This window comes from Eretmochelys imbricata, chromosome 1, assembly GCF_965152235.1.
Source record: "Eretmochelys imbricata isolate rEreImb1 chromosome 1, rEreImb1.hap1, whole genome shotgun sequence".
Lineage (NCBI taxonomy): Eukaryota > Metazoa > Chordata > Testudines > Cheloniidae > Eretmochelys > Eretmochelys imbricata.
Window position 1 is genome coordinate 34,629,887 of NC_135572.1, and position 27,108 is coordinate 34,656,994.

The 27,108-nt window shown below is 42.3% G+C and overlaps 1 protein-coding gene across 4 annotated transcripts in view; it reads right to left on the reverse strand.

Annotated features, from left to right (window-relative positions):
* Positions 1 to 1,187: 1,187 nt before the first annotated feature.
* The window catches only part of LOC144257674 (stromelysin-1-like), a 56,267-nt gene continuing 30,346 nt past the window's right edge, over positions 1,188 to 27,108 (reverse strand). For 2 of the 4 annotated variants that reach the window (XM_077805738.1, XM_077805730.1), the window contains exons 2-10: positions 9,767 to 10,011; positions 9,300 to 9,448; positions 9,080 to 9,205; positions 6,545 to 6,706; positions 5,555 to 5,699; positions 4,345 to 4,478; positions 3,580 to 3,739; positions 1,708 to 1,811; positions 1,188 to 1,517 (exon numbers count right to left, since the gene is read on the reverse strand). In XM_077805738.1, coding sequence (XP_077661864.1) covers positions 1,414 to 1,517; positions 1,708 to 1,811; positions 3,580 to 3,739; positions 4,345 to 4,478; positions 5,555 to 5,699; positions 6,545 to 6,706; positions 9,080 to 9,205; positions 9,300 to 9,448; positions 9,767 to 9,957 — 1,275 coding nt within the window. In that variant the 5' untranslated portion in view covers positions 9,958 to 10,011 and the 3' untranslated portion in view covers positions 1,188 to 1,413. The remainder of the gene's footprint in view (positions 1,518 to 1,707; positions 1,812 to 3,579; positions 3,740 to 4,344; positions 4,479 to 5,554; positions 5,700 to 6,544; positions 6,707 to 9,079; positions 9,206 to 9,299; positions 9,449 to 9,766; positions 10,012 to 27,108) is intronic. The other 2 variants (XM_077805756.1, XM_077805747.1) reach the window with 1 other exon arrangement.

Sequence of the window (27,108 nt, forward strand, 5' to 3'; positions counted from 1 at the left end):
TGGAAGGAACCTCAAGAGGTCATCTAGTCCAGTCCTCGTCACTCAAGGCAGGACTAAGTATTATCTAGACCATCCCTGACAGGTGTTTGTCTAACCTGTTCTTAAAAATCTCCAGTGACGGAGATTCCACAACCTCCCGAGGCAATTTTATTGCAGTGCTTAACCACCCTGACAGTTAGGAATTTTGTCCTAATGTCCAATCTAAACCACCCTGGCTGTAATTTAAGCCCATTGCTTCTTATCCTATCCACAGAGGTTAACGAGAACAATTTATGGCCCTCCTCCGTGTGACAACCTTTTATGAACTAGAAAACTGTCCCCTCTCAATCTTTTCTTTTCCTGACTAAACAAACCAAGTTTTTTCAGTCTTGCCTCATACCTCAGACTGACCTGAGCTGCATTCAGATTAGAGGCCTGAAGGATATAGCCCATTGTCACTCCCTTGAGCCACCAAATCTCCTGCCTTTGCCATCCTACACCCCCCATCTTTTAGCAATGCCATTATCTAAGGTTATGTCAGTCCCTTCTGCTTCATTACAAAAGACACAAAGAAATTATAACAGTTCAGGTAGTGTGTGATGATGGGATCAGTTGTTTAGAATAATAGTGTAATGAACAGGGGTGTGACTGCCCTTTACTGGATGGAATCAGAACTACTCAACTGCGTGTCATAGGCCCTGTGCAAAATAGCTCACGTAGTCAAGATGTGCTTTCAGAGTAAACATACTTGTGTGCTATCACCAGAGCACAGTGAACTTCCACATGGCCACAGTGTCCAGCATAATGCATGACAAGGTCTTAGATGGCTTATAGGAGTTTTAGAACTATCAACTCTTATGAAGCAAGGAGTGAACGTCTAGTGCTGTGCTTCTATCTTCTTCTTCTTCTAATATCTATCCCCTTCCCTTAAGATCATTTCCCCTTGCTTCTACCCTGGAGCTGCCCATTTACTTCTGCCTCCTGCTCTGCCTCTCCTCTACAGCGAATGGAGTCTCTTAAAGTCATCATATTGCCTGAAAGGCTGAGCTGGGAGTTCAGACTGCAGTGCAATTAAATTAAATTAAGTGGCCCCTTCTCTCGTACTGCTGACCAGAAAGACCATGAGTCTGGACCAAAAGAAACAAAGACTGTTATATACACAAACAGAAAATAGCTTTATTGCTCAGTGACAAATAGATTAATAAATAGCCTAAATACAATATGAAGATAAGTTAAAACTATATATATATTAAATTTAACATTTTTCTGTTATTTAAACTAATATTTATCTGGGATCGCAGCTCTTATGTGACTCCGACATAAAGTAAAAGATGAATAACACTGATTAAAAACAAAAAATCTATGAAACGCCATCTCTAATGCATACAAAATTGCGTTCTGCTTCTTTTGCACCGTCACCTTGTGTGTCTGCTCTTATTTGCAACCAAACCAACTATTGCTCTTCATTTCACGAATAACTTTCTTGGACTTGGTGTCTATTTCATACTGCTTTGATCCATGGAAAAAATAGAAATGTCCTAGAAATAGAAACAAAATGAATAATTACTTTGTACAAATGAATATTCATTCTCTTTCCACAAACACTGCTGCAAATTAAAATGTGTACACCTAAAGAAACACCCTTACTAATTTCTATAATGATTCTTGAGTCTATGGAAATGCAAATTTTCCAGTATATTCAACTATCAAAGTATTTTTTTTATTTACCTTTTTCCTGAAAGGCAGCATCGACCTTATTGCCAATTCTTGGAAAGTCAACTGATATGCGTCTTGGATAACCCTTTTCCATGGATTCGGTGACTTCATCATAACTGAGTGAAGAAAGGAAATGAAAATAATACATGAACATGTGATATTTAATATTGAGTCCAACTGACCTTTACAACAAGTAGGTCCTGCCCTTAGCTAAAACTCACTAACCATGAGCTACTATAACTCATTGAATTGTTTAAATCCATACTATGTGAATACTTTCACCTTGACTAATCGATGCACAGTCGTCCTCAGCTAGTCTGACTAAATATTTTGTTTTTCCAACTTGATTGCTGTAGGAGGAGTGGTGTGGGGCCCAAGTGGGCAACCTTGACATCTGGACCCTCATCCTGCAAAGACATTTCTGTACATGACTTGCTTTATGAGTTGTCAATGGGACTAGTCACCTGAGTGAAGCTAAGCATATGCATAAGACTTTTCAAGTGAGCCCTTAGTTATGTGATAACTTCTTCACCCAAGAAGAAATAGGGGTGCTTTGGGGGGGGGGGAGTGGTTACAAAACCCGTCTATTTGTAGAACTATTTTCTTAATTTAATTTTAGAAACTGCTTGAGTGCAGTTCCCCACTGCACGGAACAGCAACAGTGCTGTAAAGGCCAGCCTTGCCCCAGCCCTGATCGGGTAGGGGTTGAAACAAGAGGAGGGGCTGGTCTTTCCACCCTCACACAGCTACTGGTGGCTATAGAGCTGATAGGAAATCCCACCTGCTACTGTAACACCGACAGGCCCTGGTCATCAGGATCAAACCTAACACCTCTGGAGCTAAATGCATGAGTCTCTACTGCATGAGCTAAAAGCCATGTGGCCATTAGCTAAGGCTGTAGAGCAAACTCATTAATCTCTCTCTAGGTGGTCTCGGTGCCACTAGAGGGGACAGAGCACCACCCCCAGGAGGTGTGTGGGTTACATACTTCCCCTAGCTGAGGAAGCGCATCCCGAGCTTCAGAGACTTCCCAGTTGAAATCCCGGATGAGCCCCCACTTGTAATACTGACAGACCCTGGTCGTCAGCGGGCGGGGTTGAACCTGGGATCTCTGGAGCTAAATGCATGAGCCTCTACTCCATGAGCTAAAAGCCATGTGGCCATTAGCTAAGGCTGTAGAGCAAACTCATTGATCTCTCTCTATGTGGTCTCGGTGCCACTCAGTGGGACATGGGAGGGGGTGTGGGATGCCAGATCCAGGGGGTGCTCACCTTGGGGGGCTCGCAGCAAGTGATGACCTCTCCCTACTGTTCCTAGGCAGAGGCACAGTTGGTGGCTCTGTGTGCTGCCTTCTCCCGCAGGTGCCACCCCCACAGCTCCCATTGGCTGCAGTTCCCAGCCAATGGAAGCTGCGGAGCCAGTGCTCGGGATAGGGCGGGGGCAGAGCACGGAGCTGCCTAGCTGCATCTATACCTAGGAACAGCAAGGACGGGTCACTGCCTGTGGGGAGCCACCTGAGGTGAGCGCCCCCTGGATCCGGCACCCCGCACCCTCTCCCACATCCAAACTCCTTCCCTCTTTGTTAACCAGAATTTTTCACTTACCAGCACCCCCCCATTCCCACGACATGACGGATAAAAAGGCTTTTACTGTATTAGCAACGAATGGAAAATGTTCTGTAACTCAAGTGTTTTAAGGAAAAGGAAGAGCTGAGTTCTATCTCTGTTGTCACTGACATTCAGCTTAACAGATGGGGTGTGCAATATACCAGTCATGAACTCATACTCAAGGTAGCCACACATTTGTCATAATTCCAAATGTAAAAGGGTTAATGAGGCTTTAAAGAAGCTGCATGGATTATTTGCTGGGAGAATATAATCTTACCTCCAATACTTGGCACCTACAAAGAAGTACGTTTTTTTGGTATTCTTATCATAAACAGCGGCATCAATTTCCTTAACATATCTTGGAAAGCCCAGGGCATGGATGTTCCTAGGAAAACCTGGCTGTACAGAGTATCCACTGACAACCCAGTATTGGTTGCCTGTCAAGAAAAACAAGATAGAAAAGCTCATTAGGGACTTCTGATGAGAGAAAACAGTATTTAATTACAGTCTTGGAGCTTCCCCAAGGAAACTTTTACCTTCCCTATGGGGTGAATTCCATTAGATAGCATTGAATTCCTGTAAAGAACACTCCTTTCCTGCAAGGAATGTTTAAGGTTTCAGGACAATGGATTTTTTGCTTTATAAATTCATTACAGTAGTTAAAAAAACATTTCCCCCCACCATGGGAGCTGGGACTGCTCAGCACCTCTGAAAATCAGGCCACTTAGTTAGGTGCCTAAATATGAATTTAGCTGACTAAATGAAAGCACTCCATTTTAAACACTTTAGCTCAAATATATAACTGATCCTCTCCTCTACCTTAAGCACATCAGTTAACTTCACTCTCAGTTTTCCTGATTATGAAATAGGCATAATATCTTATGTCACAGGACTGTTGTGAGGTTTAATTAGTTAATGACTGTGAAACTGAACTTTGAAGGTGAAAAGTTATGTCAGTGCTAGGTGGTGGTGTTGTTATTAATAATAATTGCTTCTTCATTTCCACATGTAAGAAGAATGTCTAGAAATTCAATAGAAATACCTTTAAAAAGAAACACTTGATCCTTCTTGTCAATTTCATAAGCGGCTTGAAAGCCAGATGGTAGAGTTGGCCAGAAGGAAGAAATTAAATCCTGATCAATACCTGGGAAATAAGGACTCTTGCGCCAGATGTACCTGATTGAAAAGACAAGTTGCTTGTTTATATAATTATATGTTACCATTAATTCATGAGATCATCAACAGGGAAATTTAATAAAAATTCCTACTACATGAGCTGTACATTTGTTCAGTAGCTGCTGGCGGTGGGACATGCCCCCAACCCACAGATCAGGTCCACTTGGAGATGCAATGCCCATTTGGTAGTGCCCTCTTCAGTGCTACAGAGAAATCCTGTCCCATTTATTTGCACTGGGGTTCTTCCACCCTGCCCTTTTACCTCACCCTTTCCCTCCCATTCCTTTGGTCCCCAGTAAGGCACAGGGAAGAGCTGGGTCAGGAGGAATCCTTTTGCCCACCATGTAAATGCAGCCATCTCTTCGGTGCAATGTGTCAGCTCTTTGGTAGTGCACAGCAACACTAAACTGCACTTTTTAGGAGGGAAATTTAAGAGTAATTTCTTCAGTTGAACCTTCAGGGGGCATTTATGTAGGCAGAATGTCATTCCCTGCGTTGGTATTTGGTCAAAACCCTGGGGATGCCGCTTTTATTCCATCTTCCAAGAAGTGCATTGGGATCTTTAAATGACCCATTAAAGAGTTAAGTATCAGATGTCATTGAAAAGATGGCACCTCTAACAGTAGAATGTCGCCAAGCACTGCAGCTGGGGCCTGGGTTCAATGCTCTCTGGAGGCTAGGAATGCCACCTACTGAATCACCAACAACACTTTCTATAGCCCCATAGTTTTCCCTTTCGATCTGCCATCCATAGCCTGACACCAGTCTGTCAAGAACAATGCTTCATGTGATATGGCTGCAGGCCAAAGTGCTCTGATTGCTCAGATTGCACAATTGCCATGGAAATGTAACAGACCGTGCACAGGATGACTAAGGATGATTTAAAATATTATTATTTACTCACCCTCAGAAAGCCCAGTTACTTCGTCCAGGTTGCATGGGCAAGTAGAAATTTGTGAGGTTGTGTTGACTATACATTTGGAAGGAAATCCCCTTCTTGAACTAATTGTCAAAGCATTGCCATTACAAGTGTAATCTAAGCAAAACTTGATGTTGACAAAACAGAAATAATTTACCTGTCTTTAAAGAATATTATTTCCCCACGGAGAGTGGTGATGGCATCAAAAGTCATGTGAGGGTCACAGCTGTCTGTTGCTGATGTTTCTGTTGGTGTTTCTGTGGATGGTATGGAAGCTGATGGCTCAGTAGAGGTTGGGGGTCCTTAGGGAAGAGGTTAAAAGCAGAATTGGAAGGTCAGTTAGTATTGCTATTACAGAGCTTGGAGAACAGCATTACTGGGCCAAATTCTCAGTGGGTTTGAAACAGTGTTTTCCCATTCTATCAAGGTAATTATATGGCCACCACAGCTATATTATCTGAGCTCTTCACAATCTTCAATGTATTTATCCTCACAACACCCCTGTGGGGTAGGACAATGCTATTATCCCCTTTTTACAGATGAAGGAACTGAGAGGATAAGTGACACAGACGCTCTATGGCAAAGCAAGAAATTGAAGCCGGGTTTCTGGAGTCCTAGCTTAGTGCCCTCACCAATGCCTCTCTGAACTCCTCCTTGACATTAATGGAGCTGTGCCAATTCACATCTGCTCAGGAGCTGGCACAAGACCGTCACAAAGTTTCATACAGAAACATATTTAAACCTTTCGGATTAGAGATGCCCAGGAAGCACTCACCTCTACAGGGAGGAGGGTGCCAAATATGCATGAAGAAGGGGTCACACTATGTGCTTCTCATCACATGTAGCCAGCTGAGCTGGCTCATGCAGATGGAGATAGAGTGAGCCATGGCCTTACCTACTTCTCATCCCTTTCGCTATGATTAGCAACCAAGAGGACACAAGAGGGATCACAGTCCCTGTGTAAAGGTAAGAGCAAGGACTGCAATTACAGCCAGCCCCTGTACACTGCTCTCAGCGTGGAGTTTCCTTATCCCCTTCACACCCCACACAGGTAGGCCACAGTGTGGCTCTTGGTTACACATTCTCATCAAATTATTTGTAACCTGTATGAGAGAGACTTTAAAAAAAAGTGATGTTTTCTCCTTACCATATAGGGTCTGAATGCCATCAACATCATCCTGAGGAAGCCTGTAGTTTCTGGTCTCCATCTGCAGATAGGTTGGATACATCAAGGAGCCAAGGACATTTGAATGACCAAGACCCAATGAGTGGCCAAACTCATGAGCAGCAACAAGGAACAAGTTGAATCCTAAAAATATAAAAAGCATAGCATGCATGTAAATTAAATACATGTCCCTTTAAAACAACAGGAAAGGACAGGTGAGGTCCCAGAGGAGTGGAGAAGGGCAAACATAGTAGCTATCTTTAAAAAAGGGAAACAAAGGGCATGTCTACACTACACTGTAAACCTGGCTCTGTGGGACCTGGGACTGAGAACGTAATGTCTCCAAGCCCATGCCTAAGCATCCATTCTGCATTGTAAACCTAGGTTCACAATTGCTGGACCCAGGTCTCACAGCCATATTAGCGCATCCATATGGCACTACACACACCTTCTGACTCTGGTCTGCAGCTTGAGCTGTGTCCATACTGCAAAATGACAGAGCTTGGATCCAGGTCACAGTGGAACTCAGGCTCTGAACCACCACCCCCCCGTCTCCTCCCGCCTCCTCCCCCCCGCCACACACAGCAGAGTCCTAGGACCCAGGTCCTTAGTGCTTGCTGATCTAGATCAGACTGATTTGTGCATGGACAGAAGTGGGGCTTGGGTGCAAATCTGAATAAGAGCCTGGGCTTAGTGTGCAGTATTGACGTACGCAAAGAGGACCCAGGGAATTACAGATCAGTCAGTCAAACTTTGAGTTAGGTACTCAAAAAATTCTTAAACAATCACTTTGTAAGCACCTAGAGAATAAGAAGGTTATAAGGTATAGCCAACATGGATTTGTGAAGAACAAATCATGCCAAACCAACATCATTTCCTTCTTTGACAGAATTACTGGCCTAGTGTATAGGAAGCAGTAGACGTGATATGTCTTGATTTTAGTAAGACTTTTGACATAGTCCCACATGACATTCACATCAACAAACTAGGGAAATCTGGTCTCGATGAAATTACAATAAGGTGGGTGCACAATTGGTTGAAAAGCCATACTCAAAAGTAGTTACAAATAGTTCACTGTCAAACTGGGAGGATGCATCTAGTGGGGTTTGTCCTGAGTCTGGTACAATTCAATATTTTCATTAATGATTTCGACGATGGAGTGGAGAGTGTGCTTTTAAAATTTCCAGATAACATCAAGCTGGGATGAGAGACAAGCACTTTGGAGGAAAGATTAGAATTCAAAATGACCTTGACATATTGGAGAACTGGTTTAAAATCACCAAGATGAAATTCAATAAAGACAAGTGCAAATTACTACACTTAGAAAGGAAAAATTAAACGAACAACTGCAAAATGGTGGATAACTGGCTAGGCAGTAGTACTGCAGAAAAGGTTCTAGGGTTATGTTGGATCACAGACAGAACATCAGCCAGCAATGTGATGTAGTTGCGAAAAAGGCTCATATGATTCTAAGGTGTATTTACAGGAGTGTCATATGTAAGACTCAAGAGGGAATTGTGCTTCTTGTGAGGCATCAGCTGGAGTACTGTGTCCAGTTTTGGGTGCCACAGTTTAAGAAAGATGTGGACAAATCAGAAAGCATCCAGAGCAGAGAAACCAAAATGATAACAGGTTTACAAAACATGACCTGTGAGGAAAGGTTAAAAAAAGCTGGGCATGTTTAGTCTTGAGAAAAGACTGTGAAAAGAATTTGTTTTGGACTATGTAGAGGCCTGGTTATTACTTTTTTTTTCCTTCAAAGAAGCAAATCTGAGGCCAGCCACCATGAAAGCATCTGTTCATACTGCAGAAATATCCCTCCTTACATATAACCAAGGTTTTGTTAATTTTGATGAGTTCAGAGGCCAGAAGAGGCTATTATGATTGTCTTGACTGACTCTCTGAATAACACAGGCCATGGAATTTCACTCCGTAATTCCTGCATTGAATTCTATAGCTTGTGATCCCATAATATATCCCACGATAATGCACACTAGACAGAAGTACTTAACATGCACCACAAATACACTCATCCACTGAACACACATCATTTTCCCTGCACAAGGTTGTTAAAAGTTATCATCACTTTAATACTTTTTTTTTATTTAAAAAGTGGTGAGTTCAGTATTTTACAACTGCTATGAGCCTCACCCTGAGGGCACAGTGTCATGCCATATTGTCTAACTCAGTAATGCCTATTGTCTAACTCAGTCAAACCAGTCCACCTCCAGAGTAATTCCAGTCACTCCCCGGGAGCCACAGTTGTAGTCAGTGCATTGACTTCAGTGGCATTACTATGGATTCTCATGGGTGTCATTGAGACCAGAATCTGAACCACTGATTTCAAGGAGAACTCCGCTGAGAAGTACAGCAGGTTCCCACCCTGTATATGTAGTTATTGCTAAGCTGCATTACTTTTGCGCCCCCATCTCTTTCCAGTGTAAAAATGAGCAAATAGCTCTTAAAATCAAATACTGCACAGTGGAGAATGCTAGTGAAATAGTAAGGGATTCCTACCTTTCAAATCTTTTGTCCAGTATTCATCCTCATCAAAGTGGGCATCTCCACCAATACCTTCGCCCGGTGCATAGGCATGAGCGAGAGTTCCACCCACTCCATCAAAGGAATAGAAGTCACCATGAACTAGAAAAGGATACATAAAAAGTATGATTCTTCTCAATTGGGACTGTATGTAAATGTGTCAATACTTATCATGGACACATGGGGATTTTCTTACATCCAGCCACAAAGGAGATCATTATATCTGCGTCGCCTTCGTAAACTCTGGTGAATTTCAGTGGGGTCACGCTGCTCCAGACGTTCCAAGCCTTCTCAATCGCTTCATCTACATCACCGGGTGCCATGTCTGGTGTATAGTTCAAAATCCTTTAAATACATAATAAGGAAATAAAGATAGGCAATTAAAAATGCAACTGACAGGACATGTACTTCAAGTTAAACATTTTGCTTCCTTGTTGTCTGTATATTACTATTCGTATCTCTTGTCTTTTTAGGCAATATGCTCCTTGATACACAACATATGTCTATCTCTGTGTTTGTTTAGTACCTACTACAATAGGGCTGTGATCCTGATTCAGGCTCCTAGGTGCTACCATAATGATAAGAATAAATAATAATAAACATAGAAAACTAATTCCTTCTGTAATTCCCAGTGGCACTCAAGGAAACACACTGAAATATTACCTATATTTCAGATCTGTTTTTGTCCATCTAGGAGACCGTGGAAAGGTGCTGAACTGACCGACATCAGGTATTCCACACCTGGGCTGCTTCATCACCTCCAGAGTATTGGAATCTAGTTCCCCAGTCACTTTCAGCCCAAAGAATGCCTGCATTTCTTGGATTTTGTCACTTATGGTTTTTCTGTTCTTCATTTTAAAGATAGGTTCCGCCTCTGTTTTAAGTTTATAGTACTTTTCCAGATATTTCTGATGGGAAAAAACACCCACATTTTATGACATTCATGTTTCTTTTAGAATGTATAGAATAATCTTAATAGTTATACAATTATTCCTGTGATCTTAATATAATAAAAGACTAATTCTTCCTATCAGCTTTAATCATATATACTGTCTACATCCATTACCTCAGCAAATTGCATGTCTTTTTCATTTTTCTTCTCCATTTCTGGAACTACTGGAAAAGCATAAGAAAATGCTACACAGAGTAAGATCTGGAATGCAAGATTCTTCATTTTCAACGTCACTTCTTTATCCTACCACTAGTTTAACAAAACCTCTCAGTCTCTAGCTTTTCTATGCATGTCTCCTCCGTGACCCAGTATATATATCACTTGGGCGCTCTATAAAGTCAACAGTGGCATGACTCACAGTTTATAACATCCTCTGATTTTCCACAAAACATACACAATGTGACTTTTAACTGAAGTGTGATACACTACAGGTGACCTCGTCTGAAACCCCCTGATTTTGCAATGTTGTCAGAGGCTGTCCGGGATACTTTCCTATTCCTTTCCTTTCCATTTTTCCCCTTTTCCTTCCTAAATTAGGCCAACATTTTCAAACTTGAGTTCAGCACCAAAAGTCATATCTAGGCATCTGCATAAAAGTAGTCTGATTTTTCAGAGGTGCTAAAGGGCTGCAGTGTGAGAAAAAACATTATTTTAGCAAATGTTAGACTTGTCTTAATCAATTAAATTGTTCCAATTTGTTGTCAGTAGTTGTCTTGTTTTATAAGCTAAAATTGTAATATGAAATTGTTTTGCTTTAAAATCATTTTGTTTTGTTACAAGTCTAGTCTGCTTGTTAAAAGATTGTTTAACTGTTCCCTTTGCTGTTCCCTTTAATTGCTCGTTAGAACATTGTTTAGCCTTTCTTTGAGTGAGTGAGGATATAAGTGTGCGTGTAAATAAGAAGAGATGCCAGCAGCAGATGGGCATAATCACCAAAGAGGGAGTGAAGAAATGAAAACGCCAGTATTATCTTGACCCGATGGCCAAAAAATGCAGATTAACAACCCTAAAGTACAAAGGTATCCACCCAAAAACAGGAACAAAATGCCATATAAGAAGATGAAAGATGGTTATGTATACAACCAGTTCTGTGATAAACAATGCAAGCATGACACAGCAAGACCCATAGACTTGCCTGAGAACTAACTACTATAAAAGATGTGCGAGAACCACAGGGTTTTGAGTTCATTCTGCAATAACAATGGAGCATCGGACGCGTCCAGTTTGAGGCCTGGATCCCTCCTTGTGTTCAGTCTTGCTGGCCACTAGGCTGACTCAAGCAACAATAAAGCCTGGTAACTCTAATACTAGCTGCAGAACCTTTGTGGGGTGTGTGTGTGTATGTATATGCATATACTGATTTTGATACTTGTTTAGCGTTTTAAATAAACGTGGCGTATTGCCTGGTCCCCTGGAAAAGATTCTATGAGTTTTGATAAGAATAACAGCAGTTCCCACGAAGATGCATCAGAGCAGGATTTTCTCCTGTGCACAGTACAATATCTGCAGAAGTTGTTCCTTGACCTCCTTATGCTCTACAAGATTGACCCAGGCCTGAGGACAGGGCCTCTGTGCATCTTGAAAAGTCAGTAGGCTCCCTTCCCTCAATCTCAGTTGTTGCCATTGATTTCAGTAATAGAGGCTGCCACGCCAGTTAAGCTGCGTGTGCGTACATGGCCCTTAGCATACAGTCTGGGGCAGAGGTGTCTGGAGTCTGGGGGAGAGGAATCCTCTCTCGGGGTATCCCTACACAGCATTTTGGAGCAAGCCTCCCTGCCTGCATCAGCTGACTCGAGCTAGCAGGCCTTGCAATAGCGCTCTAAAACAGCGGTATAGGGAGCACTTTGAAATTGCAGCTCAGGGATCCGAAGCCCGCCCCTCTACCTAGGCCGAAGATCCCGAGTTCCAGTCCAAGCTGCCACTTCAAAGCACTGTCTGTACAGCAATTTTTAGAGCGTGAGCATGAGCCCCACTAGTCCAAGACTCTTGACCAGGTTGGGTGGCTTGCTCCATAATGCTATGTAAACATACCCTATGGGGGCTTCAGCTAACCCAAAGGCTGGAGTAGACTCTGCTGCCCCCTTTTGTGGCAACAGTGAATTTTTGGCTCTGTCTCCTGGCCCACCCATATCCCCCCCACACACATACCCCTCGCACACAGTGACATGTAAGGGGCCTCAGTAGAGCACCCCAGAACCACACTGGATCTCTGCCCAGGGAGTCTCCATGTCTATGGAGGAAGGGACAAGATTTGCCCTCTGATGACCTGAGTGAACAAATCTAAGTGTGCTCAGTATCTGGTTTTTAAATGTGCCTAACTAGGTCAAATCAAGACCAGTTTCCTTTGGAACAAGGCCTTGCACTGTTCCTCAAGCCAGATGTCAGCTTGCAGATCTCAGCCACTGTGGTACTAGGATTCTTTTTAAAAGGCTGTAAGAAATTTGCTGTTGCTGAAAAAGTGTTTTCTTTCTTTCTTTCTTTCTTTCTTTCTTTCTTTCTTTCTTTTCTCCCCCCTCACATTCAAAAATGACTAACTTGTTTTTCAGAGCAAATTTCCACTCCCACCCTCTCCTTCCCAAACCAAGTTTGTGCACAAACCAATGATGGGAAATGTCAGCTTCCAAAAGTGAACGTTTCAGAATGATGCAAGCAACTAGTGGCAGGACTAAAATGGACATAGTTGTGCAACCTTAACTCTGGAGCAACATGATTCATGATAATAATTATATCGCCTCTGGAAGGAGCAAGCATAGCTAATAGTGGGTGTTGCCACAGTAGGCTCTGGTATGAGTATTCATATCATAATCTTATCCCAGTTTGATTGCTAATACATGGGCCCTACCATAGGACTTTATGAGGGAGAGTAGGACTTTGACCTCACTTTTTTCCTGCCTCTCCACAATGCTTGAAATGCTGTATCTCATTCAATGGCATTTGACACATGGGACTATAATGTTCTTATCTGTAAACTTCAGTCCATAGGATTGGCAACTGAACATGTTAGTAACTAAAAAATTACAGACCAGATTGTGCCTGGCTCTCGCCCAGGGCTCTCAGAAGGGTGAGGCAGGTGAATGAACAAGTTCAGTTTCCAAGCCCTGCAGATTTACAAGCTTACAGATAATGATTTTATGGTTCTGCATATCATTTGTGATGAACTGAGAATCGGCATGATGTGAAGGCCCAGATATGCAAGCCAGGTCAAATTTACAGCCACAGAGGTGAGTTCTGCAGATTGTCAGAGAACAGTTCACACATTTCTAAGTAATGGTACAAGAACCATGACAGGGGTATCCAGGAGACATCGTTCCTCTGAGGCAGTGGTTTTCAAACTTTTTTTCTGGTGACACAGTTGAAGAAAATTGTTGATGCTTGGAACCCAGTGGAGCTGGGGATGAGGGGTTTGGGTGTGGGAGGGGGTCATGGCTGGGGCAGAGGTTTGGGGTGCAGGGGTGGGGGCTACGGATGTGTGGGGGTGAGGGCTGTAGGAATCAGGGGTTCAGGCTGTGGGAGGGGGCTCCGGGCAGGTGGTTGGGGTGCAAGAGGGGGGTCAGGGTTCTGGGTTGTGGGTGCAGGCTCTGGGGTGGGGCCAAGAATGAGGGGTTTGGGATGCAGGAAGGGGAGGCCGGGTTTGGGGGAGGCTCAGGGCTGGGACAGGGGATTGGGCCGCCATGACCCAGTCCCTTCCATTCTGCGACCCAGTACTGGGTCACAACCCGCAGTTTGAAAACCCCTGCTCTGAAGCACAGTTCCTTCTTTGCTTCCCCCTTGCTCTGGGGGTAGACAGGGAGAGATAAGTAATCTGCTACTGGCCTATACCAGTAACACCATTACAATCGACTGCACTGCCTGGTGAATGTGTGTGTGTGTGTGTAGGGGTGGAGGGAAGCCCAGGAGCTTTATCTATTTGTCCTGCTGACTGCAGACCAATGAAAACAATGAAGACAAACTAATCCAGTGCAAAATTGGAAAAAGCAGTCTGAAATTTTGTTTCTAGTGCACAGAAATTTTAAAGTTTCTGAAAAATGGCTACTCATTTGGTAAAGGTTCCATAAAATTCAAACACAGATACATCTTAATAAAACAGTCTGATGTCAAAGAGACTACAGCTGGAAAAATCATCCACTGTAAATAAATTACCTGATGAATTTAACACGTTTTCTGTGTGTTTGAGAATTTTGTGTGAACTAATTCTGATTTCTGCAAATATCTTAGTTATTCACAAATACGACCCAAAGAGATGGAATTAACATGTCCCAGGCTATGGCTTGCTTGCAAACCCTTCATTTCAACTATCCATTCCTTGACATGTGAGACTGGTCCACTGTCACATGGCATAATTTCAGCTTCCTAATTGGTTGTCTGCGACTTTAAAAAAGGAATAAAAAGTAACAACTTTGAATAACAAACAGTGAATAATGAATAATGAAAAGAGGACAGTCTTGGACACACATGTGAATGTGTACATTTGTATGAAGAACAGACATTCATATGAACAAAAGCTGCTCATGTGAATGTTCCTGAATAGCAATTACTTATGTAAGAGTCTAAATGAACTGAAAAGGAGTCCTTGTGGCACCTTAGAGACTAACCAATTTAAATAATAAATTTAAATAAATTGGTTAGTCTCTAAGGTGCCACAAGTACTCCTTTTCTTTTTGCGAATACAAACTAACACGGCTGTTACTCTGAAACCTGTCATAAATGAACTGAATGAATGCTTCCCTGACAGCTAGCTGGGTCGGGGAGAGATAGAGCAGTGTTTTGCTCAAAGTAATCAACTTTGGCTTGTGTTGGGTTACAAATCACTTTAGTACTAAATGCAGGGGTAGTGAAATGCTGTATGTTGTAATGCCAATGTTGTAATTATTATAGGAATACAGGGAAGCAGGACTGTGCTAACCTTGTCCCAAATAAGGGGGCCACCCTTTGCTGAAAGGACCTCATTTAGCCAGGGGCATGAATGCCAGAGCCCTGTAAAGGTAAGAGGGGTGGGGACAGGTGTCTTAGTTATGAGGATTGCAAACCCGCCCCAAGGGTTCCCCCTGGAATCATAGAATATTAGGGTTGGAAGAGACCTCAGGAGGTCATCTAGTTTAATCCCCTGCTCGAAGCAGGACCAATACCCTGGTCTGGTTTAACCTGTTTCTCCTCACTCTTCAAAGAAAGAGCTAACTAGGCTTAATTAGGAGTCTCTTTTGTTATTTTAAATGCTCAGTCACAGCTGAAATCACTTGAGATGGGGCAGTGTTTCTGCCCAGCCTGAAAAGAGCTGAAAATCATTAAGAGACTGATGTACACAGCTCACAGCAGAAAGGCAGGTGGTGAATGAATGGCTGAAGAGGCACAGTGAGTGGCCAGCAGGGCGGCTGGTGGAGAGGCATAGGGAGTAAGGTGTCTCCTTACCTCCACCCAGGGTGGGATGTGAACTCTGCAGCTGTACCTCTGAACTCTAGCTCCGCACTGACCAAGGTCTCTCTCACCAACAGAAGTTGTTCCAATAAAAGGTACTAAGTTACCCACCTTGTCTCTCTAATTTCTTAGATAGTCATCATTAAAAAAAGTTGAAGAATGAGTGAAGATTTTGTTTCTCCACCCACACAGAGCTAGGATGAAGAACAAATCCATGACTTTTAGCTTCTATTATTGCACATGCTTTAAAGTAGCCAAAGAATATTTGTTAGGGTGATTTTTGTGGCTGAAGAAAGCTGACTCACTTTCTGTCTGTATTTTTGGTGGTACTGTGACTATCCCAAAATTCAGCCTCAAATTAGTATTGGTCTGAATTGCAGCCAAAACTCGAACTCCCAGCTTTAGGGAAATACATTTTTCAGCACCTGTTTGAATCTGAATAGTAAGGAAGCAGCACAGTTTAGTCCCTGTGATAACTGCACCATGGGTCTTTTCCTGATGGCAAGGTCAGCCTGGTTTGGGTGAGGAAAGGAGGCTCTGTTCTCTTTTGGTCTCTCCTCACATCACCAACTATTTCTTCTCCCCTTCTCCTTATGGTTTATTAATGACAGCTCCCCTGTTGTGCTGTTCCCCTGTCCCATTCAGGCACTTCTTCCCTTCTCACGGTTACTGCCATCCCACTTTCTTCCCCAGTGTCAGATTGCTCCCTACTTGTGAGCCAGGCAGACTGAAAGGAAGCTGTGTGGGAGGGGAAAGAGACTATTTGAAATGGAAAGATGGCCTGTGTCAAGGTTCCTTCCTGACTCTGAACTCTAGGGTACAGATGTGGGGACCTGCATGAAAGACCCCCTAAGCTTATTCTTACCAGCTTACGTTAAAAATTCCCCAAGGTACAAACTTTGCCTTGTCCTTGAACCCTATGCTGCCACCACCAGGTGTCTTACACAAAGACCAGGGAAAGAGACCACTTGGAGACGTCTTCCCCCAAAATATCCCCCAAGCCCTACACCCCCTTTCCTGGGGAAGGCTTGATAAGAATCCTCACTGATGTGTACAGGTGAACACAGCCCAAACCCTTGGATCTTAAGAACAAAAAATCAATCAGGTTTTTAAAAGAAGAATTTTAATGGAAGGAAAGGTAAAAGAATCACCTCTGTAAAATCAGGATGGTAAATACCTTACAGGGTAATCAGATTCAAAACATAGAGAATCCTTCTAGGCAAAACCTTAAGTTACAAAAAGACACAAAACCACAAATATACATTCCATCCAGCACAGATTATTTTACCAGCCATTAAACAAAAGGAAATCTAACACATTTCTAGCTAGATTACTAACTAACAGTTGTAAGGCTGCATTCCTGATCTGTTCCCAGCAAAAGCATCACACAGACAGACGAACCCTTTGTTCCCCCCACTCCACAAGCATTTACGGACAGGAACTGCTTCAATGATAGCTGGAGCCTCACAATTCCATTCTAATAGTAAATAGTGATATTAATGTTTTGTATTTTTTCAAATTCCACTGGGCATATAGGCCAGGTTCCATTGTAATGAAACATAGAAAAATTATCCACTTGACTATCAGTGGCTGATCTCAATTATTAGGGATGAATTCCCAGCATTATCTTGTAAAGTCAGTTTCCTCTCCTCAAGTGACATCAACAGTAACAAAGATTAAAGCCGTTCCATATTTGTATTTAGTGGACATGTATAAACAAATTACTTGAGCCACATTTCATTTCCCAGCAGGAATATTTAATCAGGAGGCTTTTTTCCCCCAAATATGTGATCTTAAGTAGTTTTATGATTTGTTGTGATTATGTCATGACTCTTAAAACCAGAGATAGGCATAAGCAAAACACACCACAAGTTTGAGCAATGCGGGAAGGAAATCTAGATCCAAATTTTGAAACTTGAGGCCTTCTCAAGAGAGATTTTCTGTAAAAAGATCCTGTCATTCATTTCAGAAGATCAGTTTATTGGAGCTAGGTATTCACTTTAGGAACCACCCGGAGTAATGGGTGGTGCAGAAAAGCAACAGGTGTCACCTCTGAGACACAATTCATTTGCTGCTTTCTTCTTGCTCTGCTGGCCTCTTCTAGTTTCAAATTGTGACACCCTCCCACCAAACCAGTTCAACTTCTCTGGCCACCAGCTGTGGGGTGTGACCAAGTCACTACCCCTCTTCTCCAGCAGATGCAGGGAGTAAGTAAACATGCAGCACTCATTTAATCTTAGAAAATTATCTGTCCCATTGGTCTTATACAGGACATTTCTTATTTTGGGTATTCAGGGAATCTTACCAGGGACCTTGTGTCACCGTGCCTCACTGGATCACAACTGAGAACACCAAATTCAGGACAAACTGCTGAGAAATAGGGCAGACACATTCCAAAACTGGTGGGTAGTCTTCCATAAAATATACTACCAAACCAGCAACAAAAGTAAACTTCTGTTCCAGCACTCTGGCTAACAAGAAGTCAGAAATGCAGCCTCCTTAGGTATTCCAGTCCTGGATTCAACATTAGACTTAATGATGAGTGGTTATTTAAAACCAATTTAATCAAACAAAGGGTTCTTGTGATCCCAAAGGACCAACCACAAACCCAGGTCAATATATAACTCAGATCTTACCCAATAATCACGCTGTTGCCAATCCTTTAGTATCTAATATCTAAAGGTTTATTTATAAGAGAAAACAAAGAGGTGAGCGTCCATTAGGTGGGGATGGGCTTCTTCCATGGCCCATTGCGTTCATTGATGGGCCGTCAACTTAAACATTCCCTTCACAATGTGCTGGCTAGACTGTATGTAAATACCTTGTGGGTGTTACCAGGACCAAACATATTTGAAATACAGTGACATAATTAATATTCATAACTCCAGATACAAAAATGATACATGCATACAAATAGGACAATCACATACATCAAACCATAACTTTTCCATTGACACCTTACATGGAATACTTTGTACAAGATTTATTGCAATTGTATAACAGTGGTAGATCCAATGAGCTACATGGTCATATTTTACTCTTGTAAGGTTACACCTTGCTCTTAGATTCATATTGTTTAATGCAAAACTGGTAACTGATACAATTCCCACCATCTGTGATTTAATCATCGATATGGCCTTTAACTCAATGACCTCTGAGTACTGGTTCATGACTGAAGCGCCTAGGTGCTATCACGATATACATACCTAATAATGATCAGTGGCTGGTGAGTTGCACCCTTGTCCTTGGGGCTAGTGACAGAAAGTGGAGGGAAGCATTGGGCCCACTTGTTCCTGTAAGGGGGTGCTAATATCAGCAATAATCGTTGACATTAATGCTTCTCTTTAGGTGGCTATTTCCCTGAAATGAGCAGCAGTTAGGGCATTATTCAGGAAGCCATTACTGAATGCTGGCAATTTTGCCAGTTATTGCCCTGTTTTTAATCTTCCTAACTGGGGGAAGAGTACTGCGTATTGATAACAATAGTTGTCAGCTGAAGCCCTGAGATTTCCTTGAGCCCTTTCAGTCGTATTGCAGCTCTGGGTATGGGACAGAGACCATATTGGTCTTGTTGTTTGTAGTTCTCCATGTGGTGGTCCACATTCACCCTTAGAGAACTGTCAGTAACCTCTTATACCACTGACCATGGATAACTCACCCACAGTCCCCACCTCGTAAACAGGACCTCTTTAGAGTGCTGCTGTCCTTTTACCTCTGACAAGGGTCCGAGGGCTGCTTTAGGCTGCGGTTCTATTTTAAAGGCTCTGTTTTGTGGAAGGCTGCAATGGTCTGTTTTGTATATGAGAGCACCAGGGGAAACAGTGAGACATTCTGGGCCGGGCTGTCATCAGCACACAGAAGTGGTGGTGCACAGCTCCATACCTTGTCTCCATCATACTTGGATAGTGCACTGTCTGTGCTTCCCTTAGTGCCTGGCTAAGATTGGGACTTCCAAGATGGCAGAAGGAGAGGGGAGCCTGCGACTGTGCTGAAAGTGGAGTGGTAATTGGGATTGTTTGAATTTTCTGCAGTCTCCATCCTCACCAAAGGATATTTTCAAAACCTGCCCATACTGAATTCAATGACATCCAGCAATTCTTCCTATTTAGATGCTGTAAGAATCACCAGTGGATCGTGGCTCTGAAGTTGCCACTCCACTGGACAGGAATGCCTCTGCCACGTGTGCATACCCTGTGCTCCAGCCAGCCCTCAACCAGCTGAGAAATCCCCTAGCACAGGGGTTTTCAACCTTTTTCTTTCTGAGGCAACCCACAACATGCTATAAAAACTCCAGGGCCCAGTGGGGAAGGGGGAGCTCTGGGTTGCGGGGGTGACGTAGTTTGACTTCTATTTTGGGTGGGCAGGGCTCAGCAGGGCTCAAGCTAGCTCCGCATGGCAGGGTCCGGGAAGGGAGCACCACCTCCACCCCCGACTCACCTCAGCAGGCCACTCTCCTGTCTGGGTTGTAGCGGGGCGGCGCAATCAAAAATTTTAACTCAAAGGTAGGGGGCTCAGCTCAAAAAGTTTGAAAACAGCTCAGGGTGCAGGGAGAGGGGTACCTCAGGACTGTGTGTGGGCAGGGGGGTAGCTCAGGGTACAGGGAGGGGGTAGTTAGGGGCTGTGTGCGGGCAGAGGGGTAGCTCGGTGCAGGGAGAGGGGGTAGCTAGGCGCTGTGTTCCGGGAGGGCTCCCCAAGGGCTCTGCCAGCTGGGTCCCCCAAGGGCTGCCCCTCCCCAAGGGCCTCCCCAAGGGCTTCCCCTCCCCAAGGGCTCTGCCAGCTGGGTCCCCCAACCCGGGTGGCTCTTACCGACTGTGTGAGCAAAGAGAGCTGGGAGCTGAGGAGCAGCTTCAACTCCCTGCACCAGCAGCAGCAGCAAGAGAGGAGGGAACGCCGTGGCTGCCTACTCCATGGCACCAGCCAGAGCAGCAGCTGCCCCGCACTGCCTGGCTCTGGCTTCCTGCCTCTGGCTTCCTGCCTCTGACTTGGCCATGGGATGGGGAGAGAAGGAGTTGGAGAGGGGTGTGTGAAGCTGCCCCGGGACTGCCTGCTCTTGCACTGTTGCTTGGGGTGGGGGGGGAACACCCCCTGGCCCCCCAACTCTGCCTATGGGCTCAGGAATTCAGCCCAGCTGCTCTCAACTGCAGCCCCATGGGGGGCACCGGAGATCAGGGCTTCAACCCCACGGAGGGGTCGGGTGCCAGAGATCGGGGCTTCAACCCAGTAGCTCCAACCCCAAGGCTCCTGGCTTTAGCCCCAAGGGAGGTGGTGGGGTTCGGATCTGGGTTTTAGCCATGGGGCCTCACACCCCCCCTGAAAGGGTTTGCGCACCCCCAGGGGTCCGTGGACCCCCTGTTGAGAACCACTGCTCTAGCAAAGGGGAATCCTCAGCTAAAGTGGTTCTGCCTGCCAGCATAGAAGAATCCTTGGCTGCTGCCTTGGTGCTGCTCTAAGTTCCCATTGCCACACTGCAACAGCATAAAAGGGATGTAGGAGGACTGAGTGTCTGGTCTATTGTCTTTATAATAATACTAAAAAGTAAACTATTCTAGAGCATCATACTGAAGCGGTGATGTGGACAAATGCCTCTGTTGGGAAACAAAATTTGCTCAAATTGTTCAGCTAACATTATTGGCATTGATATGACTTGAGGAGAGGAAAATGACTTAACAAGTGAGTGCTGGAAATTACATCTCAGAGAACTGAGGTCAGCAAAAGCACCAGATGATAGCAAAGAAGATTGTTTACAATGTTTTGGCTATTTATCACTGGTTGATTATACTCATCTAAAAAAAAAAGTTCTGCACTCATGCAAAATGGACTTTGGCCAACATTTCAAACTTGTGTGGCCTGATTTTCAAAGATGCTTTAATGTAACAAGAGTGTTCTCTGTCTGGTTATTTGTTAATAGCTAGGTAATAGAAAATATGCGGCTCTTTAAATCAGGTAATTAGCGTGTAGCACCACTGAAAATCAGGCCAGAGTTTAGTAACCTGCCTGATATTAGGACCCCAGTTGGAACAGTTCCAAGCTGAGTTTGATTAAATACTAAAAAATAGTAATTTCATAGTCATTGTCATTTCTGTGCATGCGTGGCATATATTCCTCATATAAGCTTGACCCTATGCCTACTGCAGGTAAAGGAAAAGTGCCCATTGATATCAATGGTATAGGATGAGGCCAATAGTAAGGCATAAATCTAAGTGTTTCTGTTATTTTTCCATTTTAGAAATGGCAGGAACCTGATTTAATCTGATTACTTGAAACACCAAATGCTATTAAGAAATATCAAGTTTGTCACATTCATGATACAAAGAATGACACATTTTCAAACTAAAAGACAGTTAAAAATATGCCAGATATAGTCATTTGATTTCTTATTTATTATAAAAATTATGGATAGTGTCAACAAATCAAGAACCAAATCTTGTCCATTTTACATTCATGACTTAGTGGTGTATGATGTGTATAACAAAGGGCAGAATTTGATCCTTAATATTAAATGAAACAATCTTTTTACACTGACAGTGGTTTCTGGGAATCTGACCTAAATTAGTGTTACAATGGTTATTCAATATGACTTTGACAAACAGTAGCTTCCACCTAATCACAAGAGTACAAGCAAGCCTCATCAGGATATTGCATCACTTCAGGTTTGTAAGACCTGATCACAGTCTCATCCTTCTTTCTCCTAGCTGCAAAAGCCCACTTGGATGACTCTTCACACATTAGAGACCAATTAATTTGCTCTCAGAGATATGTAGACTAATTTGTGATAGCAGACTATAAATCTAAGGCAAACTATTGAGGTTAGTCATGGAGATTAGTATCCTGAAACAACAAACATTTACTGAGTTCACAATGACTGATCCAGTTACCCAGGAAGTAAAGTATTTTATTTTATGAATCAAGCATTATTGTTCTCAATACTTACAAACTTTGTATTCTTACCTGTTCCTCTTTTAATAAAGCATGTACAGGCATGCAGAAAAAGCTTTCTTACTCTGTCTATGATATATATGTATTTTAGCAATAATAATTTTTTTGCTTAACTTCCTCTTTAGTGACAATTGTTAAGGCTTAAAAATAAGTCATTTTTACATTTGCCTCTTGGATCGTGACAAATAAGATGTGTCTTTACTTGTTTGTTTTCATTTATTCCATTTGCTTATAAATCAAAGAGAAAGAGAAAATATAAAAATAATTACTATGAAATAAAAAAAATAGACTCTTTGGAGGAAAAGACTTGTTCATGTAACATACATGTGTCTTACAGAACTGTCAGTGGGTCCGGGGAATGCACTGTACCATTATAAGTTATTGGGCTCAATACAGTGGTAAATGGGTGAAATTCTATGACCTGTGTTACAGACCACCGAACCAAACTAGAGAACAGGATGAGTTAATCCTTAAGCACCTGTGTGTAATGTATACAAAGAAGCATTGTATTGGTATGGGGGACTTCCGCTAGGGAGACAATTGCTGGAGGTGTCATGCAGCCAGTAGTAAATCATCATTAGAGTTTCTAAAAGTTAGAGATGATACTTTTCTAACACAAAAGATATTGAACCAAACTCTCCTTTGAACCTCATTATGAGGGATAAAGATGGGTTAATCACTGGACTAGAAATTGGTGGTTGCCTAAGGACCAGTGATCATGATCCAATTGCATTCAATATGGGCAGAGGACAGTCCTAACTAGTAATATATATACTTGGTGCTTCAAAAGGACTAATTTCCAAAAGCTGAGGAAAATTGTTAGCAAAATTAATTGGAAGAAAAAATGTAGACAGAAAAAATGTGTATGAAAATTGGGAGTTCTTTAAGAAGAGTGTATTAGGTAGCCAAAAAACCACAATTCCATAATCAAGAGAGAGGACAATTTTGGCCCAACTTGCAACAGGGGTGAAGTGAAGGCAGTAATTAGAAATAAAAAAGCAATATATAACAAATGGTAAAAAGGACAAATAGATAGCAATCAATATAAATTAGAAGTTAAGAAGTGAAGAAAATTTGTAAGAGAAGCAAAAGACATCAGGGAAAGATAGATGGCTGGAGGGCTAAGGTCAATAAGAATTTTTTAAAAAGTATATTACAACAAAAGAAACCCTAGCAGTGATATAATCCCATTACTAGATTTAGATGGTAAAATTGTGAATGATAATGCAGAAGAGGCAGAAATAGTCAATAAATATTTCTGTTCTGAATTTGGAAACAAGCAGGATGATATGTTTGTATCTTGTGAAGTTAATGAAATCCATTCCAGTCCATTAGAAACTAAGGGGGATGATAAATGACATTTGCTAGAGATAAACATTTATAAATCAACAGTTCTGGGTAACTTTCATCCAAGAATCCTCCAACAGCTGGTAAAGAAGATCTCTAGCATGCTGACCTTCATTTTTAAGAAATTTTGGAATACTGAGGACTTTTCAGAAGACTAGAAGAGTCATAATGTTATGCTAATATTCAAAAAGGGAAAGCAAATCCCCTGCTAAAACTCATTACCTGTGTAATGCCTGTGAGTTGCAAGTTGATCAAAATAAAGAAAGAACCACAAATAGTAATAATAGCTTGCTTTCCTCTCCTCTTGATTTGCCAGTGCATCCTGTCCTCCTCTATATTTGCATTTTAGAATATGAGCTCTTCAGAGCAGGGAACTGTCTTTCGGTTTTCATTTTGCATAGGACCAAACACACCTTCAGCATTTAACAAATTAATAACTACCAGCAACAATAATAATAAGTGGTCACCTACCCCTCAGACTTAATTTGCTGAGTGGTAATAAATGTAAAAGACCAGAAGGAATAGATGGTAGCCTGCTTTCTCACATTTTTATTTCACTTTTTCAATATGTTTGTGTTTCTTGATTTAGTCACTAACTTTGGATAAGACTCAAGGCTTCTTTTCATGACAGGGGTAAGTCGACCTAAGTTACATGACTCCAGTTATGTAAATAATGTAGCTGGAGTTGACTTAGTTTCGGTCGACTTACCCCGGGTGTCTTCATGGCGCTGAGTCGATGGGCGATACTCTCCGGTCAACTTCCCTTACTCTTCTCAGAGAGCTGGAATACTGGGGTCGACTGGAGAGTGCTCTGCCATCGATTTAGTGGGTCTTCACTATACCTGCTAAATTGGTCCCTGCTGCATCAATTGTGGAGACCAGCCCATAGTGGACATCAGCCCTCAGGAAATGGGCATTAAAGCACAGATCTAGAGTGAGGTGGGAATATCCTCACAAGAGCTAATATTGTATTATTAATTGTCTTATGGGGATATTGCAACTGCCTTGGAACATCCACATTTGGGCCTGTCATAGACAAGGGTGATGATCTGAGAAATCTGTCATTGTACAGCTTATGAATACTCATTAATTTTATGAAATTGCAGTTCTATTGAATGCCTCAGTACATAATACTCAAACATGGGCTGACATTGTCCCTGACATGCATCACCCACCCTATTTGGAAAAAAATTAGAGAACAATTAAAAAGACATTGTTAACTTTAATGACTGTGCTCTCGCCGAACAATGGGTATGCTAAGGTGGGTGCCTGAACCAGAAATCCAATTTGACCAAGTTTATCTGCAAAGAGGGGGAAGTGGAGACTGGAAAATCCCCAAACAGGAGGTCAAAGGGGGAAATGTGACAGAGAGGGAGTTTAAAAAGACAAATTAAGTTTAGGCAGGAGAGAGGAACAAAAGAGCATACTTTGGTTGCAGTGTGAACCGTTTCTGACTGAGGGACCAGCCAAGTTTTAAAATGCTGGCTGGAGGGGAGAAACCAGAGCAGCAGGTGAGAGAGAGAGACTCAATGATTTGGAGCAGAAACCATGTGCAAAAGTGGATATCCTAGAGGATTCTGATCAAATTCCAAAGAACACTCAAGGGTGGTGAAACAAACCGAGGCAGGGGATGGCATACTGATGTTTTACTGTTTTTACCTAGTTCTGTATATTTCTTGTGCTGTCTAAAGTAAACAGTAACTGTGTTAGGAACCTTTACAAAGCTTATGTGTTATGTGCTCCAACCATCATATATCTTGAAGAGGTAGACTGTAACCAGATTGTGTATGGGTTGGAGCCCTGGAAAATGATGTGCTTAAGCAACTGCGGTGTTTTGGAGGTCAGTACTTGTCTTGGGGCCTAGAGCGGCTGGGCTGTGGGGTCCTACTTGTGTGAAGGGATCGAAGACAGAGAGCCTATACTCAGGAAGTGTGATAGAGAGGTCAAAGAAAAAAGTGCAGGAGTCTACTCAGACCCAGGGATGCTTAAGAGCACATGGGTCCAGCATGGCGGGACCTAAAGACAACAGCCTGATGAGTGTCCAGCCAGGGCTGTGGCAACAGGATACTGGAGTAAACAGAGCATTGGTCTGTTCCAATAATGTTCGTGTCCCTGTATCTGCTTTTCCTTTTACCCTGTGCATATACCTTATATTTATGTGCTTTGAGATCTACTGATGAAAAGTGCTATGTAACAGCTAGTTATTATTATGACTTCTTTCAAATGACATAAAAATCTTATAAGAAGAAAAGTGTCTGTCTCCCACATATGTTCTGGAAAAATACACAATTTGAGCCATGCAAATAATTCTTTGACATATTCATGGGATAGTTTATTCAGTACATTTCATAACATTTTCTAATAAAATATTCAATAATATATTTTTTAATTATTTGCCCAGTGCTGGCAAAGGAAAAATTAATTCACAGTGAATTTTTACCAAATATTTACAAATAAGTTTTCTCTGCATCATTTGTGCATTTCCTCCCCTTCATATGAATATTTAAGGCCAGATTTGCCTCTTACCCTGGTGTAAAATTAGGAGCAGCTCTACTGAAGTCAATGGAGTTACACTTATATAAAACCAGTTTAAGGGAGAGAAGAATCTGGCTCTTCAGTCCCACTAGCATCAATCGGAAATTCATTTTTGCAAGAGGGAAGAACAGATCCCTAAAAATGAGAGAGAGAAAATATATTCAACTATAATCGCAATAATTCCTGAGCAAATAATGAAAAATATTGTTTGCCATTTGAAAAATATCATACAATTGGTCAAAAGTCATTTACTGAACGTGTTCAGATTAGTTATGCAAGATGACTAAAATGTTGTGTGAGGATTCTTCATTAATTGTCTCTCTCTTTCTCTCACACACACACACACACAGAGTGAAAACTGTTTGGTGGCATCTCTGTATTTTTCTTTTCTCAGCCAATGAAGTTTCCTCTCCCAGGAAAGTTAAACAGCCAAATGTGTGCAAAATTCCCCAAATATATTTTTGCCTTCACCACTGTATATCACTTAATTTGCCTTGAAAAATAGCTCATTTGTGTTAGATTTAGAACCACTTGAAAATCATGGATTCTAGATAGAGACCAGAATTCAAAACACTTGAGGTAAGAATTCTGGCTGATTCTGGCAAGTCATGATTTCTGGGATTCTACACATTTTTATTTTATTTTCCTGTCATAAATATAAAGGGAAGGGTAAACACCTTTTAAATCCCTCCTGGCCAGAAGAAAAACCCTTTCACCTGTAAAGGGTTAAGAAGCTAGGATAACCTCGCTGGCACCTGACCAAAACGACCAATGAGGAGACAAGATACTTTAAAAGCTGGAGAGGGGGAGAAACAAAGGCTCT